The following is a 17,338-nucleotide window of genomic DNA, read 5'->3' on the forward strand; positions in this document are numbered from 1 at the left end:
ATGGGAGAGTTAACCTGATATAAGTTACCTCAGGGCTGGAACTGGATGGAAGTCTAGATTCATTAGAAAGTCATGGTTATTCCCACTAGAACTCTAAAACCATTCTCTAGGGTCATTTCTACTTTTAGGAGGAAGTGAAAAATACAAATCTTTCTCTCATAGAAAGATGGACACTTTTGGTTTCAGCTCTTTTAGAACTAGTTGATTTTAATTTAAACTCTGTATCACCTAGAATAATATTAAATTAGGTCAGTCAAATGACAAATACAGAATAAATATGAGCTTTTTTAGAGATAAGAATCTTAAAATTACCACTAAAATGTATGCAGAAAAGAGTAATACATGATTTGGTAGAGAAGTTGAAGTACATGCCGAAGATAAGGATATAACCTTAATACTGATGTAGCACATAGGCTCCTACTCCTGCCATTAATGAACTGAAAGACCTTGAGCAAGGTCTTTTTTTCTTGCTCTGAGACTCAGTTTCCTCATACATAATATAAGAATTTATGATAACTAGTTCACATGACTGTTAGGAAAATTAAAGACATTTAAGATTGTGAAAACACAATCTTAAACCTCACAAAGAGTCTAGTAAGAATAGTATCTCATGAATTTTTGAATAATTTTATTCTAAGTTATTTTAACAGTTTATCTAGAGAAAAAAACTTCCTCAATCTGATAAAGGCAACTGATAAAAAAAAAAGCTACAGCCAACATCATATTGATAATTTAAAAAAAAAATACTATATAAACATTTTACAGAAATCCAGGAGACTATAAAATACAGGTGAAGATAATCTTTTTAACCATGACTGAAAATCTCAAAGTTATAAAAGACATATTTGAATATATAAAAAATCAAAACTTAAGGATGAAAAATTATTATAAAAACAACAAACAAGTAGTAGAACAGGGGTAAAAGTAATTCTATAATCTGTAAGGCTCTTTTATAAGCTAACTAGAAAAACACAACTCAATCAACACTTAGGAATAGACAATTCACAAAAAACAATCTAGATGTCCAATAAATTTATGAAAAGGTGCTTGAATTCACTAAGCAGAAAATACAAATGAAAATAACAATAGTAACGTTTCATAGCCATTATTCTCTTGAAAATTAAACAGAACATATAGACATTTTGGTATTCTCATATACTGTTGGTGGAAATATGATGAATTACAGCCTTTTGGAAAATATGTGGGGAGTAACTACTAAACTCAAAAATACATATAGCCTTTGATCCAGCAATTGCACACTTGGGAAATCTATCCTACAAAAAAAAAGATATATGCCCTTTGATATAGCAATCATATTCTTCAGAATCACTTTCAGAAAAACTTCCTCTCTCTACAAGGACATATATGGTGGTGGTTTAGTCACTAAGTCGTGTTCAACTCTTGCAACCCCATGGACTGTAGCCTGCCAGGCTCCTCCGTCCATGGCATTCTCCGGGCAAGAATACCGGAGTGGGTTGCCATTTCCTTCTCCAGGGGATCTTCCTGACCCAGGGATCAAACCTGGTCTCCTGCATTGCAAGCAGATTCTTTATTGAGTGAGCTACAAGGGAAGGACATATATAACAGGATGCTACTGTAACGTTTATGGTAGCAAAATAATGGAAATAAACTAATACCACTGATATGGAATAATTAAATAAATCATGGTATAACCTATGTATTTACAGTATATCCTATCTTCTACTCTGTGGTTATCACAAAGTTTGATTTAAAGCTCTGTGGCATGACCTGGAAGAGTATTTCCATGAGATTTTGCTGAGTGAGAAAAATAAGAAGTAGAAAGAAAATAAAAATAAGAAAGAAAAACAAGTATCCAAACAAATCATATAAAATTTTAAAAGCTCCACCAGTATGTATGTATGTGTGTGCTTCTGTGTGCTAATCATATTGTAAGAGATAAATAATGCTAGATTATTAACATAGGTTGGATTTCAGACATCTAGACTGGAATAAAGTCTATGTGAGAGATATCTATAACTCAATCAAAACACAAAACCAAAAACCTTTATTTATCTATGCTCTATAAACTCAAGTAAAATAAATATTTTTTATGAATATATACAAAGATATAGTATGAAAATTAAGCTTATGTTCAAGACATGGTCTTTGAAAACTCTACTACTTTTTTGTCTCAATCTAAATTTGAAGTTTTGCAATGCTGGATTTTTGGTTATCTTTTATCTAGATAATAATAATATCCTGCATATTTCTTCATCTCAGAGTTAAACTGTAAGTTAATTAAAATTCTAATCATATAAGAAAGTTATATGACTGACACTGCTACTGAAGGAAACACCAGAAAATCTGGAATGAAACTATGAACAAAAGAGAACAGGTATGTGCTTAACACCTTAGGCCATATCCTTTTGTGGAGGCTGGTATGGAACTCTAGCTAGCTTTTTCCTCACAAAGAGTTAGTTTACATTATATATAGTGTATGACAGCAAAGAACAGTAAAGTTAGATTTCATGTTCAGCATAAAATAATGATTTCTTAATGAAAATCAAAACTTAATCAAGTTCTCCATTAAAAAGAAATGACTACAATAGATTCATTTTCCCAAATAAACCTGTCAGAGAATCATGCTTCACTTTGAACTTCTATAATTTGGATATCATAAAAAGGACCCTACAGTCAATATCATGAGTTATGTCTTCCCTTATCATTAGTAAGACATTCAGCAACAGGAAGCCCTGATTTTAAGGTATGTTGTGTTCTATTCTGACTTAGAAAAAAAACAAGTAGTGTACAAAAAAGGAAGAGAGGGAAAGCACTTTGAATCCATTCCAGCACTAAGTAGACATAAATAAGCAATCTTAAAGAAACAACTATACTGTTAATAATAAAGGTGTGGGAGAGAAATCTAGACTTACAGAAACAAGCAGTAGAAATGAAATATAGTTTTACTGTTTCAAAGCAAAGAATGTATTTTAAAAATCAGGCAATGCTTTAAAGAAATATGCTTCTGTATACATGCAGAGAAAAACAGTTTTAAGTCTTAAAAAGTATGGTGAAGGCTCAAAAAATCAGTTAATCTAATATATTCAGAACAAGAATAACCATATAAAAATAGAATTTACCTTTTCAGATTCACCATTGCCCAAGGAATTCCCGTAGGTGTGTTAAAGGCAGGAAGGAGTTTCTCAGCCAACTGGACTGCTTTAATCTTGAATATCTGGGACAAACACACAAACATTCATAAATTATGAAATTACTGCTGTCAATAAAATTTCCTGATCTCTTCTACGATGCATACCACAACATACTGGATATATGCAAGTACAGAGGGAAAAATGGCATCTCTTGGTACCGTGGAGTATATAGCAATCAGAGAAATTGTTGTAAACTGGATGGATAGTGAAGAAAAAGCTGAAAGTGAAATGGCTTGAAACTACAATTAATTGAAAGGGAAGGACTGGTTTTGGTGTTAATATCTGTATTTTCAGCTGGCAAAAAATCTGAGAGAAAACACTAGGCTATGAAATTCACCCATGGTATCAAGCTCAGAACAAATATTAAAAGAAAGAGATGCCACTGAATTTCATAAATGCCCTTGAATTACTATAATCATGTTTCTATCTTACACGTTTATATCTTGACATTCTCCATCAAGGTTCACTCATAATTATTAAATGAAAAGAAAATATTTATGTTCACATTCCAAGCTTATTTTATGAGTTATATGCTACAACTCTTGGTCCCAATTACTGCTTTTTTTTGGTATACAAAACAATAAGCTGCCTAAATATCAATGGTTCTCAAACTTTTAAAATCAAGGTACTATTACCAAGACATTTATAGTATAATTTCTAATATTCTTAACATGTATCTCATTTTAGAGACTACTGACTTAGAGACTCAAAACACCCTGCTAAGAAAAGTGGCATATTCTTCTACATGCCTCAAGGCTACCCTCTCAAAATCATCCGATACTCAAGGCTCCATCTTTTCACTGTGGTCAAGTACTGTTGATAAAATATTATTGGATTTTTCAAATAAGTAAGTAGTTGAAAGCATGGCCTAGATCAAAGTTCTAAGTTGAGATGATATTAAACAAAGCACACCTACATTACTGGGGGTATAAACTAGAGAGGAGTACGTGCAAGTATACAAAGCAATATGACATTAATATATTTTGCAAAGTTTCTTAAATGACAGGAAATTTTTAGCAGAGTTTCAAATTAGATATTCTTATACATCTACAATTAACCACTTCCTTGAATACCTACATAAATACTACTAACAGTTATATGTTAGTAAAGAGAAATTGAGGGTTTCCCTTGTGGCTCAGACAGTGAAGAAACTGCCTGCAATGAGAGACATCCTGGTTGGATTCGTGGGTTGGGAAGATCCCCTGGAGAAGGGAATGGCTACCCACTCCAATATTTTGCTGGAGAATTCCAGAGAAATCTGGCGGGCTACAGTCCATGGGGTCGCAGAGTCGGACATGACTGAGTGACTAACATGCACAGAGCGACATTACATTATTAGTGAAGAGCACTGCTTCTTTATCTCACACTTTAGCAGCGGGGCAAAGGGACCAAGTTCTTAACTAAGAACTAACACTAATGACATGTGTTTGCTGATCATATCTTTTACATGTAAAACTAATATTCCAAACAGTAAAATAACTTACAAACATAAGCTTTTTTCTAAATAGAAAGCATTCTTATTTTACTTCAAGAAGTAATTAGTGACATATTTTCTAATTTTCAACTACCTATGTCAGTTAACTTACATAGTACCAATAATAATAATACACAACTCAATGAAAGCACCATCCCAATGTCATTGAGGAAAAAAAATTCCTTACCTAGAAGGCTTAATTTATTCAGGAAAATACAAAATCTTTAATGATAAATATACCACAGCCTTACAGTTCCTAGTCTCAGAAACATTTTGGCAGACAACAGCAACAGCTAATTTAAAACAAATTAGCTAGTATGCAATGCAGGAGAATAATACAAATCTAAAACGTATCAAAGTAAAAGGTAAATCTCTTTTCTAGTCCTAACCCTTGACCACACAATTCCTTCTATAATGCAAATGGCTATTAATTTCTTAAGTATCTAGTAATATTTTGTGCTATAATCAGTTCCAAGGTATACATGACTCCTAGCATGTCACATCAATCCTCATTTTCCATTTCTCAGAATGGAAATTCTATTATAGTTTACACACACACAGTCTTCTGCCTCTGTTTCTCTCTCAAAAACAGAATATCATATACTCTACTCTTAATGTGCTTCTTTCACTTATTGTATATCGGGGATCTTTCCATATCATTCCACCTCTTTCTCTTTATTGGATGCAAAATTTATCCTTGGATAGATAGTACTGTAGTTTACTTAATCAGTTTTCTATTCATAGACATGTTTCCAAAACTATGTACCTCTGTAAGATAAATTATAAGAGTGGAATTACTGAAGCTATGGATACATTCATTTGTAATTTCGATAATTAGTGCCAACCTGTTCACATCTTTCACATATTTACATTTCTATCAGAATTTATGACCAGCTGTTTTTCTGTATTTTTGTTAACATAAGAGTTGTCAAACTTTTGATTGCTGCTAACCTGAGAGTTGAAAAAGACTACTTCACTGTCAATTTTATTTTCATTTCTTTTAATATGATGTGGTAATATTCAGTTCAGTTCAGTTCAGTCGCTCAGTCGTGTCTTACTCTTTGCGACCCCATGAATCGCAGCACGCCAGGCCTCCCTGTCCATCACCAACTCCCAGAGTTCACTCAAACTCACATCCATCGAGTTGGTGATGCCATCCAGCCATCTCATCCTCTGTCCTCCCCTTCTCCTCCTGCCCCCAATCCCTCCCAGCATCAGAGCCTTTTCCAATGAGTCAACTCTTCACATGAGGTGGCCAAAGTATTGGAGTTTCAGCCTCAGCATGAGTTCTTCCAATGAACACCCAGGATTGATCTCCTTTAGGATGGACTAGGTGGATCTCCTTGCAGTCCAAGGGACTCTCAAGAGTCTTCTCCAACACCACAGCTCAAAAGCATCAATCTTCGGCGCTCAGCTTTCTTCACAGTCCAACTCTCACATCCATACATGACCACAGGAAAAACCATAGCCTTGACTAGATGGACCTTTGTTGGCAAAGTAATGTCTCTGCTTTTTAATATGCTATCTAGGTTGGTCCTACCTTTCCTTCCAAGGAGTAATATTCAACACTCACTCAAGTGTCTTTTCAAGCAAAATTCATATACTGCAGAGGATGGAAAATTATACATAACATTCCCCAGATTCCATCCCACCTAAACTTCAAGATAAGGTCTAGGCATTGGTAAGTATACATAAATAAGCAATATCTGGATGGAAGTAAACCATTTGAAGCAGTGGTCTTTCATGCACAGGTGCCTGATTGTTAAATGGTAGCTCTGACAGAAGTTCTAATGATTAGTCCCAAGTTTCAAAGATAACATATAGGCAACAGAGGGAATGGGTCTGGATCATACCATAAAAGCCACAAGGTATGCTTAAGTATCCAAGTACTGCATTTCGGACTCTTTTGTTGACTGTGATGGCTACTCCATTTCCTCTAAGGGATTCCTGCCCGCAGTAGTAGATATAATGGTCATCTTGAGTTAAATTCATCCATTCCAGTCCATTTTAGTTCGTTAATTCCTAAAATGTTGATGTTCACTCTTGCCATCTCTTGTTTGACTACTTTCAATTTGCCTTGATTCATGGACCTAACATTCTAGGTTCCTATGCAATATTGCTCTTCACAGCATCGGACTTTACTTTCAACACCATTCACATCCACGAGTGGGTGTTGTTTTTGCTTTGGCTCCATCCCTTCATTCTTTTTGGAGTTATTTCTCCACTGATCTCCAGTAGCATATTGGGCACCTACTGACCTGGGGAGTTCATCTTTCAGTGTTCTATGTTTCTGCCTTTTCATACTGTTCACGGGGTTCTCAAGGCAAGAATACTGAAGTGGTTTGCCATTCCTTTCTCCAGTGGCCCACGTTTTGTCAGAACTCTCCATCATGACACGTCTGTCTTGGGTGGCCCTACACGGCATGGCTCATAGTTTCACTGAGATAGACAAGGCTGTGGTCCATGTGATCAGATTGGTTAGTTTTCTGTGGCTGTGGTTTTCATTCTGTCTGCCCTCTGATGGAGAAGGATAAGAGGCTTAAGGAAGCTTCCTGATGGGAGAGACTGACTGAGGGGGAAATTGGGTCTTATTCTGCTGGGCAGGGCCATGCTCAGTAAATCTTTAATCCAATTTTCTGTTGATGGGTGGGGCTGTGTTCCTTCCCTGTTATTTACACAGGGGCAAACTATGAGGCAATGCCAAAGAATGCTCAAACTACCACACAATTGCACTCATCTCACATGTTAGTGAAGTGAAAGAAAGTGAAAGTGAAGTCGCTCAGTCATGTTGGACTCTTTGCGACCCATGGACTGTAGCCTACCAGGCTCCTCCCTCCATGGGATTCTCCAGGCAAGAATACTGGAATGGGTTGCCATTTCCTTTTCCAGGGAATCTTCCCGACCCAGGGATCGAACCCGGCTCTCCAGCATTCCAGACAGATGCTTTAACCACGTTAGTAAAGTAATCCTCAAAATTCTCCAAGCCAGGCTTCAACAGTACATGAACTGTGAACTTCCAGATGTTCAATCTGGTTTGAGAAAAGGCAGAGAAGCCAGAGATCAAACCGTCAACATCCAATGGATTATCAAAAGAGCAAGAGAATTCCAATAAAGTATCTACTTCTGCTTTATTGACTATGCCAAAGCCTTTGACTGTGTGGATCACCACAAACTGGAAATTTTTTAAAGAGATAGGAATACCAGACCACCTGACCTGCCTCCTGAGAAATCTGTATGCAGGTCAGGAAGCAACAGTTAGAACTGGACATGGAACAACAGACTGGTTCCAAATAGCAAAAGGAGTACATCACAGCTGTATACTGTCACCCTGCTTATTTAACTTAAATGCAGAGTACATCATGAGAAATGCTGGGATGGATGAAGCACAAGCTGGAATCAAGATTGCCAGGAGAAATATCAATAACCTCAGATATGCAGATGACACCACCCTTACGGCAGAAAGTGATGAAGAATTAAAAAGCCTCTTGATGAGAGTCAAAGACGAGCGTGAAAAAGTTGGCTTAAAATCCAACATTCAGAAAACTAAGATCATGACATCTGGTCCCATCACTTCATGGCAAATAGATGGGGAAACAGTGGAAACAGCGACAGAGTATTTTCGAGGGCTCCAAAGTCACTGCAGATGATGACTGCAGCCATGAAATTAAAAGATGCTTGCTCCTTGGATGAAAAGTTGACCAACCTAGACAGCATATTAAAAGCAGAGACATTACTTTGCCAACAAACGTCCGTCTAGTCAAAGCTATGGTTTTTCCAGTAGTCATGTATGGATGTGAGAGTTAGACTATAAAGAAAGCTGAGCACCAAAGAGTTTATGCTTTTGAGCTGTGGTGTTGGAGAAGACTCTTGAGAGTCCCTTGGACAGCAAGGAGATCCACCCAATCCATCCTAAAGGAAATCAGTCCTGAATATTCACTGGAAGGTCTGATGCTGAAGCTGAAACTCCAATATTTTGGCCACTTGATGTGAAGAACTGACTCGTTTGAAAAGACCCTGATTTGGGAAAGATTGAAGGTGGGAGGAGAAGAGGGCGACAGAGGATGAGATGGTTAGATGGCATCACAGACTCAATGGACATGAGCTTGAGTAAACTCCGGGAGTTGGTGATGGACTGGGAGGCCTGGCATGCTGCAGTCCATGGGGTCACAAAGAGTTGGACACGACTGAGAAACTGAACTGAACTGAACTGATGTTTGAGCATTTCTCCTGGCTGCATGTTTTCTAGCTATATAACAAAAGTGTCTGATTTCATGACCCTCCCAAAGATTCTGTTAGCTGGTCAGTACCTTCTAATAAATCACTAGATAAAATACATTGTTTTCTGCAACTACAACTCTTGACTAATAAGATGATGAAAGTGTTTAAGAGTTTCAACATTTAAATGAAGATTTCCAAAACATTTATTTATAGAAAAAACTTTTATGTATTCATCATCCATTATGTAAAATCTCCCAGTTATTTTTACTGGAACAATTTGTAAGAAACATTAATGCTGTGAAAGAATGCTTCTGAGTACATCTTATGTATCCATGTTGTTACTTTCAGATAATAAGATTACTAAAGTACGTTATTGGGTCACAGAATTTTAAACGTTTATTTGACAGAAGCTTAATTATGTTCCAGAAGTTTGTATCATTTGTATTCCCTCCAAAAGTATATCAGACATTTGTCAAAATTTAAATATAATTATATACTATACGTTTAAACTGGATGCATTTTATTGTATATAAATTAACTTCAATAGAGCTGTTTAACATAAACAAATTTCTAAGTTTAAGCTCGTAAGCTTTTTTAAGTGCTTTACCAGGCAGAGAATGTGGAAGGTTAAAGTCTTTTTCAGGCAAAAATTTAAGGTTTAGCTCTAAAACCACATAGGGAAATAAAACAATGTAATCTAAACACATAGTTTAGTGCATGCAGAATTTGGGGCTTCTCTGTGGCTCTCTTCTGTCCTGGATTTTATGCCTAAATTTCTAGTACCTCTAAACTCTGTCTTCTGACATGATTTTAAACAGGATTTTTAACTTTCTGATATTTCACTGTTAGTGTGAAGAAATGCAACAGATTTCTTTATATTAATCATGTATCTTGATGCCTTGCTGAGTTCATTTATTAGTTCTAATAGTCTTTGTGTGGATACGTTAAGGTTCTCTATATAGAGTATCATGCCATCTGCTTATAATGACAATTTTACTACTTCTTACCTTCCAATTTAGACACCTTTTATCTCTTTTTCTTGTCTGACTGCTATAGCTAGGACTTGCAATACAATGTTGAACAGAAGTGGTAAGAGTGGGCATCCTTGTCTTGTTTCAGAATTGAGTAGGAAGACTTTCAGTGTTTTTCACTGAGTAGTACATTGCCTGTAGATTTGTCATCAATGGCTTTTATTATGTTGAGGTATGTTCCCTCTATACTTATTTTGGTGAGAGTTTCTATCATGAATGGATGCTGAATTTCACCAACTGCTTTTTCTGCATCTACTGGGATGATCATATGGTAAACTCTATCTTCTGATCAAACTGGTAATCATAACCATAATCAATTGTGAATTGGTTTTACTACTGTGACTTTGAACATGTAAGAATGTATACAAATGTGTAGATGAATTCACACATATAAGCTGAAATGTTGGAGAGTATATTTAAAATGGGATACCAAAGCTTGGCGGAATGTTTTGTCCAACTACCAACACATCTAGAGAAAATGCAGAGGTCAAATTTTGAATGGAAATTGCAGTAACTTCTAAAGCAAAAATAAAATGAAAATTAGTGCAGTAAGAACAATGATGGCTAACATTTAAACCAAGAAAAATTAACACTCTAATGTTTCTCTTTTTTTATTTAGAATTTTAGGGCCAAAAAAGGGACCTCTATGTGTCTTAGAAAATATCCCTGAACTTTTTCAGAAATGACCTTACCTGCAGACAACAAAGTACACATTTGTGTTTTATTAAAGAAAAATTTGGCTGTTGATACTGTTTATTTTGTTTTTATATTCTGTGAAACATGTATTAAACTCTACATAACCATTTCTCTATTTTATCTGACAGATTTCAGATGTTGTTATCCACATATATTACATTATTATCTTACTCAGGGAAGGATATCACTTTGATAACCATTAAAAAATGAGAAGAGACAATATTGTTAAAGAAATGTCATATATTTGAGGCTACCATCAAGTAAACATAATAAATCATCAAGATTTTTAAACATGAATATTTAAAATAAATAGTCTTGTTCTGAGAAAATAAAATGATAAAGCTTCACATTTATAATATTAATAAATTATAGGACAGAGGAACACTTTGTTAGGATAGCATATAACCCTCATTTGGTTCACCATACAAGAACGTATTAATAGAATGTATGCAAAATATTCTTTATTCTAGTTACACTCTTCCTAAATATAATAAAGGTACTTTGGCATGTTATAAATTATAGCTAATTTTCTGTCTTATTTGAGATATAGGGATTTATTATCTATCCAGTATTAGAATAATCTTATATTCAGTGTTTTATTTATTATTAACAGATCTCAAGGATTTATTGTTTGTCTTCTGGAACAGACATGGATCAGAGCTTTCAATGTAAAATGATGAAGTAGAAAAGTAAAATGGTCAGTAAAATCTGATTTTATGAGAAAGAAAAGTAAAACATGTTCTTACTTTTATGGACAGTAAACTCTATCCAAAGAAATTAACTTATGATATCTGTTTTCAGATATCAGACTTCCCTGGTGGCTCAGACGGTAAAGCGTCTGCCTACAAGTGGGAGACCCAGGTTCAATCCCTGGGTTGGGAAGATCCTCTGGAGAAGGAAATGGCAACCCACTGTAGTACTCTTGTCTGGAAAATTCCATGGATGGAGGAGCCTGGTAGGCTACAGTCCATGGGGTCGCAAACAGTCAGACACAACTGAGCAACCTCACTTTCACCTGTTTTCAAGGAGCTTCTCCAGTAGCTCAGCAGTAAAGAATCTGCCTGCAATGCAGGAAACACAGGTTCGATTCCTCCCTGGGTTAGCAATATTCCCTGGAGAAGGAAATGTCAATCCACTCTTGTATTTTGGCATGGGAATTCCATGGACAGAGAACTCTGGTAGACTACAGCCCATGGGGTTATAGAGAATCAGACACGACATAGTGACTAAACACTAACAATCTATTTTCAAATAAGTAAAAGCATTTTCTCACTAAGCTGGACAAGACTCAGTGACTAAACAACAACAATCTATTTTCAGTTAAGTAAAAGGATTTCCCAAACAATATATTTACCATACAGGAAAAAATCCAAGGAGGAGGAAAAATAAAGCAGTATCAGATAATATTGTTAGGCACTTTCGAATAATTTAATCCCCACAACAACTCTCAAGTGAACTTTCATTCTTTTATAGATAACAAAACTTAAATTACAGGAGGTAAACAGCTTGACAAATAACCATTATGAAAGGGGGCAGAGTAGAGACTCAAACCTATAGCTCCAAAGTACTTGTGCTTCCCTCTACTTCACAATGCTTCTTTCTGAAGTCTGAGGTAGTAAAACTGCAAAAACGGAAATACTGATAACACTGCATACTTTTTAAGTATTTTAGTGTTTTCCTGTGATAATAGCAACCAAAATTTCAACATTTTGTTTCAACCTTCAGATAAAGAGCCTAATGAAACAGAGGTTGAGGTTTCTTTTACATAAGTTGTTCATAATTAATTTTGAACCATATGCCTTTTGGTATAAAAATTAGTCAACTACAAACAAAACATTTAGTATTTCCTCTACATAGTCAGACAAGCATGAAATAAGAAAAAAATGCTCTATCTCAATGACATCATATAGTGTTTAACCTGGTAAAGACTTGGAAGAATGGAGTAGCAAGTAACAGGGGTTCATGGCTGGGAGAGGGATAGGCTGTAGAGGCAGACCCTCCCTGAGGCACAGGCATGCAGGAAACACCTGAAGTAGAGGGCAGAGCAAGGGCATAAAGAAAAACTTGCCTGCAAAACAGAATCACTGTAATTACAAGGTAGTGTGAGAGGAATCTGAAGCCAGTGGTACACTGCAGGTTATCTTAGCAATAAAAGTCCCAAACCTGTTTCAACTCGGACTAAACTTACTCAGCTCCTAACACTAACAACACAGACATGCTATTCTGGCACAAATATTATTAAATTCAGTCTTTACTGTCCCACCCATACATGGTATTTTGCATTAAACAAAATATTATTAAACACTAAAGAAAGCAAGAAAAGTTAATCCACTTTCTAGAGACAAAGCAACTGACAATCCAGACTCAATAAGGTTGAAATAATCATAAAGAATTTTAAATGACTATAATTACTATGTTAAAAGACCTAGTAGATAAGGTGGAAAACATGCATAAAGACAATGAGGAATTTTAGCAGAGAAATGAAAACTGTAAAGGTCAAATGAAGTATTAAAAATAATAATTTTAAAAATCAAGATAAAATAGTGATGAAAAATGCCTCCAACACACTCATAGGTTAGAAGATACACCATGTGACATTACCTGAAAGAAACATAACTATAACAGAATCAGACAAACTAAAGATAAGAGAGAATATGAACAGGGATAAAGAGAAAAACTTTAAAACAATAAAAAACCAGATTCACCAAGGAGACAATAATCCTAAATATGTACACACTTAAGAACAGATCTCCAAACTACATAAAGTAAAAACTGGTAGGACTGAAATGAGAAACAAACAAATTCATAATTTTAGTCAGAGACTTCAAGACTCCTCAACTTAGTATTTGACAGAACAAGTAAACAGAAAATTAGTAAATTTACAGAAGTTCTGAGCAACACAATTATCCAGTTTGACCTAACTGAAGTTTTAACCCAACCACGGCAGAATAAACATCTTTTCAAGCACACATTTTTTTGATAGACCATATTTTGGCTCATGAAACAAGCTTTAACAAACTCAACAGATTTTTTTATCTATTCATTGCCCATTAAACAAACTAGAAATCAGTAACAAAGATATGTGGAAAATTCTCAAATACCTGGAAATTTAACAATATACTTCTAAATAACTAGCAATAAAAAGGAAGAGAAATGAGAAAATATTTTGAATAAAAGGAAAACAAAAACATATCAAAATTCATAGGATGCAACTAAAGCAAGGCTGAGAAGCAAATCTTTGATTATTAATTCTTATAGACTACTAGGAAAAAATTAAGTTACAAGGATGTAATGTACAGCACAGGGAATATAGTCAATATCTTAAAATAACTTTGATGAAGTATATGTTATAAAAATATTGTATGACTATGTGTACATTTGAAACTAACAGAATATTGTAAGTGAACACTACTTCAGTAAAAAGATAAAAACAAAATAAGAAAAGGTGCCATATTAATGATCTAACAAGCTTCAACCATAAGAAACTGGGGTGGGTGGGGAGTAGGGAAAAAGGTGCAACTTAACCCCAAAGAAAGCAGAAGTAAAGATACAAGCAAAATTAATAAAACTGAACACACAAAAGTAGAGAAAAATCAATGAAACAAAAACCAATTCTCTGAAATAATAATATTAATAAACTTGTAGCCAGACTGACAGCCAAAAAGAAGATGAGAACCCCATAGACTCTGGCCCACCAGGCTCCTCTGTCCATGGAATTCTCCACGAAAGAATACTGGACTGGGTTGCCATTCCCTTCTCCAGGGGATCTTCCCAACCCAGAGATTGAACCCTGGTCTCCTGCATTGCAGGCAGATTCTTTACTGCCTGAGCCACCAGGGAAGCCTGAAATAATATTAATACACTTTGTAGCCAGACTGACAACCAAAGATAAAATGAAACAGGGAACATTACTAAAGACCCTACAGATATGAAAAGGATAATAACAAATTATGTCCACAATTTAGTAGAAACACATTCCCTGAAATAAACAACAAAAGCCACACAAACTTACAAAAGCCACCTAACAAGAAAAAACATGAATAGTACTATATCTATCTACCAAAGAAACCGAATACACACATTGTAAAACTTAGTGGGAAAAAACAAAAAATCTCCAACCTCACCTGGTTTCACTGGGAAGTTCTACCAAACACTGGAGCAGAAATGGAAATCCCCTCTAGTATTCTTGCCTGGGAACTCCCCTGGACAAAGAAGCCTGGTGGGCTACAGTCCATGGGATCACAAAGAGTCAGACACAACTGAGAGACTAACCAACAACAATACACAAACTTCTCCAGTAGAAAGAAACACTTCCAAACTCATTTTACATCGTCAGCATTACTCTTACACGAAACACACACATACACAAAAAGATATTTAAACTATAGATCATTATCTCATATGAACATACATGCAAAAAATTCTCAACAATGCATTATCAAATCAATTCCAGCAATATTTAAAGAGGATAATACAACATGACCAAGTGGAATTTCTTCCACAAAATGCAAGGCGATTTCAAAAATCAACTAGTATAATTCACATTATCAGCAAATAAAGAAGAAACATCATATAATCATCTAATTAAATGCCAAAAACATTTGACAACATTCAATACCTATTCATGAGTTTTAAAATCTCAGCAAAAAGGAATGGCAGAGAATTTCTTCAAGATGAAAGGCATCTACCAAAAAACCCATTATGCTTAATGGTGAAAAACTAAATGCTCTTCCCCTCATATCAGGAACCAGAAAATGAATACACTCTCATCACTCCCATTTAACTTTGTATTTAGTGTAGGTTCTAGGCAAGAAAAAGAAAAAATAAAAGAACTATACAAATAAAACAGTTCTCTATATAGAGAAATAAAACACCTCTGTTCCCTGATGACATGATTCTTTAAAAAGAAATGCCCAAAGAATCTATTGAAAGGAAGGAAGGAAAAGATCATTAAGTTGTGTCCAACTCTTTGCGACCCCATGGACTGTATGTAGCCCACTAGGCTCCTCTGTCCACGGGATTTCCCAGGCAAGAATACTGGAATGGGTTGCCACTTACCCAGGGAGCAAACCCATGTCTCCTGCATTGGCAATCAAATTCTTTACTGCTGAGCCACCAGGGAAGCCCCAAAGAATCTATTAAAAATCCATTTAAAAGTGACCAGAATTAACTAGTTAATATAGGATAATCTCAGGCCACAAGGTCAATGAGAAAATCAACTGCACAGAGCACAACAATGTGAATGCTATTCTATTATGTACATTTTACCACATTTTAAAAAAATGATAGCATCAGAAAAATTATTCAGAAAAGAAAAAAAATGTCTTGAGCCAGCTGCAAACTTAAACTTTTATTAAAAGCTGTTTTAAATCAATTGTATTTATATATACTGACATTGTACAATCAGCAATTAAAATTTAAAAATGCAATACCACTTTTAACAGCATCAAGAAACATGAAATATAAACCCATGAAAATATACATAAGATCTGTAAAATCTAGGAACACCAATAAACAAAATTAAAGAACTAAATAAATGTAGAGATATGTTATGTTCATGCATTGGAAGTTATCAATTTTCCTTAAACTTACTGACAGACTCAATATAATCCCAATCAAAATTCCAGTAAGATTATTTTGTGACAATCAGGAAACTGATTCTAAAGTTTATATAGAAAATGAAACTAGAATAGCCAAAATAATTCCAAAAAGGAACAAAGTTGTAGGATTCATACAACCTAATTATGAAACCATTAAGACCAAAAATTCATAATTACAAACACAGAATGGTAATGGCAAAAGGACAGGCATACAGATCAACAGAACAGAGTCTAGAAGTATATCCACACTTGGTCAATAGATTTCATATATGGTCAATTAATTTCAAAAAAGGTGCAAAGTCAATTAAATAGAGAAAGACTAGTCTTTTCAACAATGGTTGGATTTTCAAATTCTAGCAATGGATATCTATATGGAAAGAGATGAATCTCAATCTCTACCTCACAGCATGTAAAATTTAACTCAAAACGACTATAGATTTAAAAGTATAATAAAGTAAAACTATAATGCATTTAGAGAAAATCTGTGTGACCTTGGATTAGGCAAACATTTCTTGAACAAAATATCAAATACATGAACCATAAAAGATATAACTGATAAACTGGATTAATTCAAGATGTGACAACTCCAGTTCTTCAAAAGATACTGTTAAGTCACAGAAAAGCCAGAGAGAGAAAATACTTGAAAACACATAGGTTATAAAGTCCTAAGTCCAGAATATACAGAATATACAAAAAAAAAAAAAAAAACCTCTCAACATTCAAAAATAATAAAACAAACAAATTTAATGGCCAAAGACTGGACAATTAAAAAAGATATATGAATGACAAGCACATGAAAAGGTGCTCAACATGATCTGTCATTAGAGAGAAGGAAAATAAGACCACAATGAGATGCTACTACACACCTATAGCTAAAAATAATAAAGAAACTCTCAATAGCAAGTACTAGTCATGATAGAAGACAATTGTTGGAAAAAGAGTCTGGTGAGTTCTTCCAAAGTTTACTAACCATTTGATCCCGCAATCTCACTTCTAGATATTTACCCAAAAGACATAAAAATTTATGATCCCACAGAAACCTAACGCAAATATTTATAGCGGCTTTATTCATAACCTCCAAAACTAAAAACAAATCCACTGGTGAATGGATAAACTACCTTAGAGTCACACAATGCAATACTATAT

The 17,338-nt window shown here is 34.8% G+C and overlaps 1 protein-coding gene across 3 annotated transcripts in view; it reads right to left on the reverse strand.

Moving 5' to 3' along the window:
* MAN1A2 (mannosidase alpha class 1A member 2) overlaps window positions 1–17,338 on the reverse strand; it is a 152,203-nt gene that overhangs the window by 62,415 nt on the left and 72,450 nt on the right. For all 3 annotated transcript variants that reach the window (XM_070785837.1, XM_019956728.2, XM_070785838.1), the window contains one exon: window positions 3,102–3,196. In XM_070785837.1, coding sequence (XP_070641938.1) covers window positions 3,102–3,196 — 95 coding nt within the window. The remainder of the gene's footprint in view (window positions 1–3,101; window positions 3,197–17,338) is intronic.

Source organism: Bos indicus, chromosome 3, assembly GCF_029378745.1.
Source record: "Bos indicus isolate NIAB-ARS_2022 breed Sahiwal x Tharparkar chromosome 3, NIAB-ARS_B.indTharparkar_mat_pri_1.0, whole genome shotgun sequence".
NCBI classification, from domain to species: Eukaryota; Metazoa; Chordata; class Mammalia; order Artiodactyla; family Bovidae; genus Bos; species Bos indicus.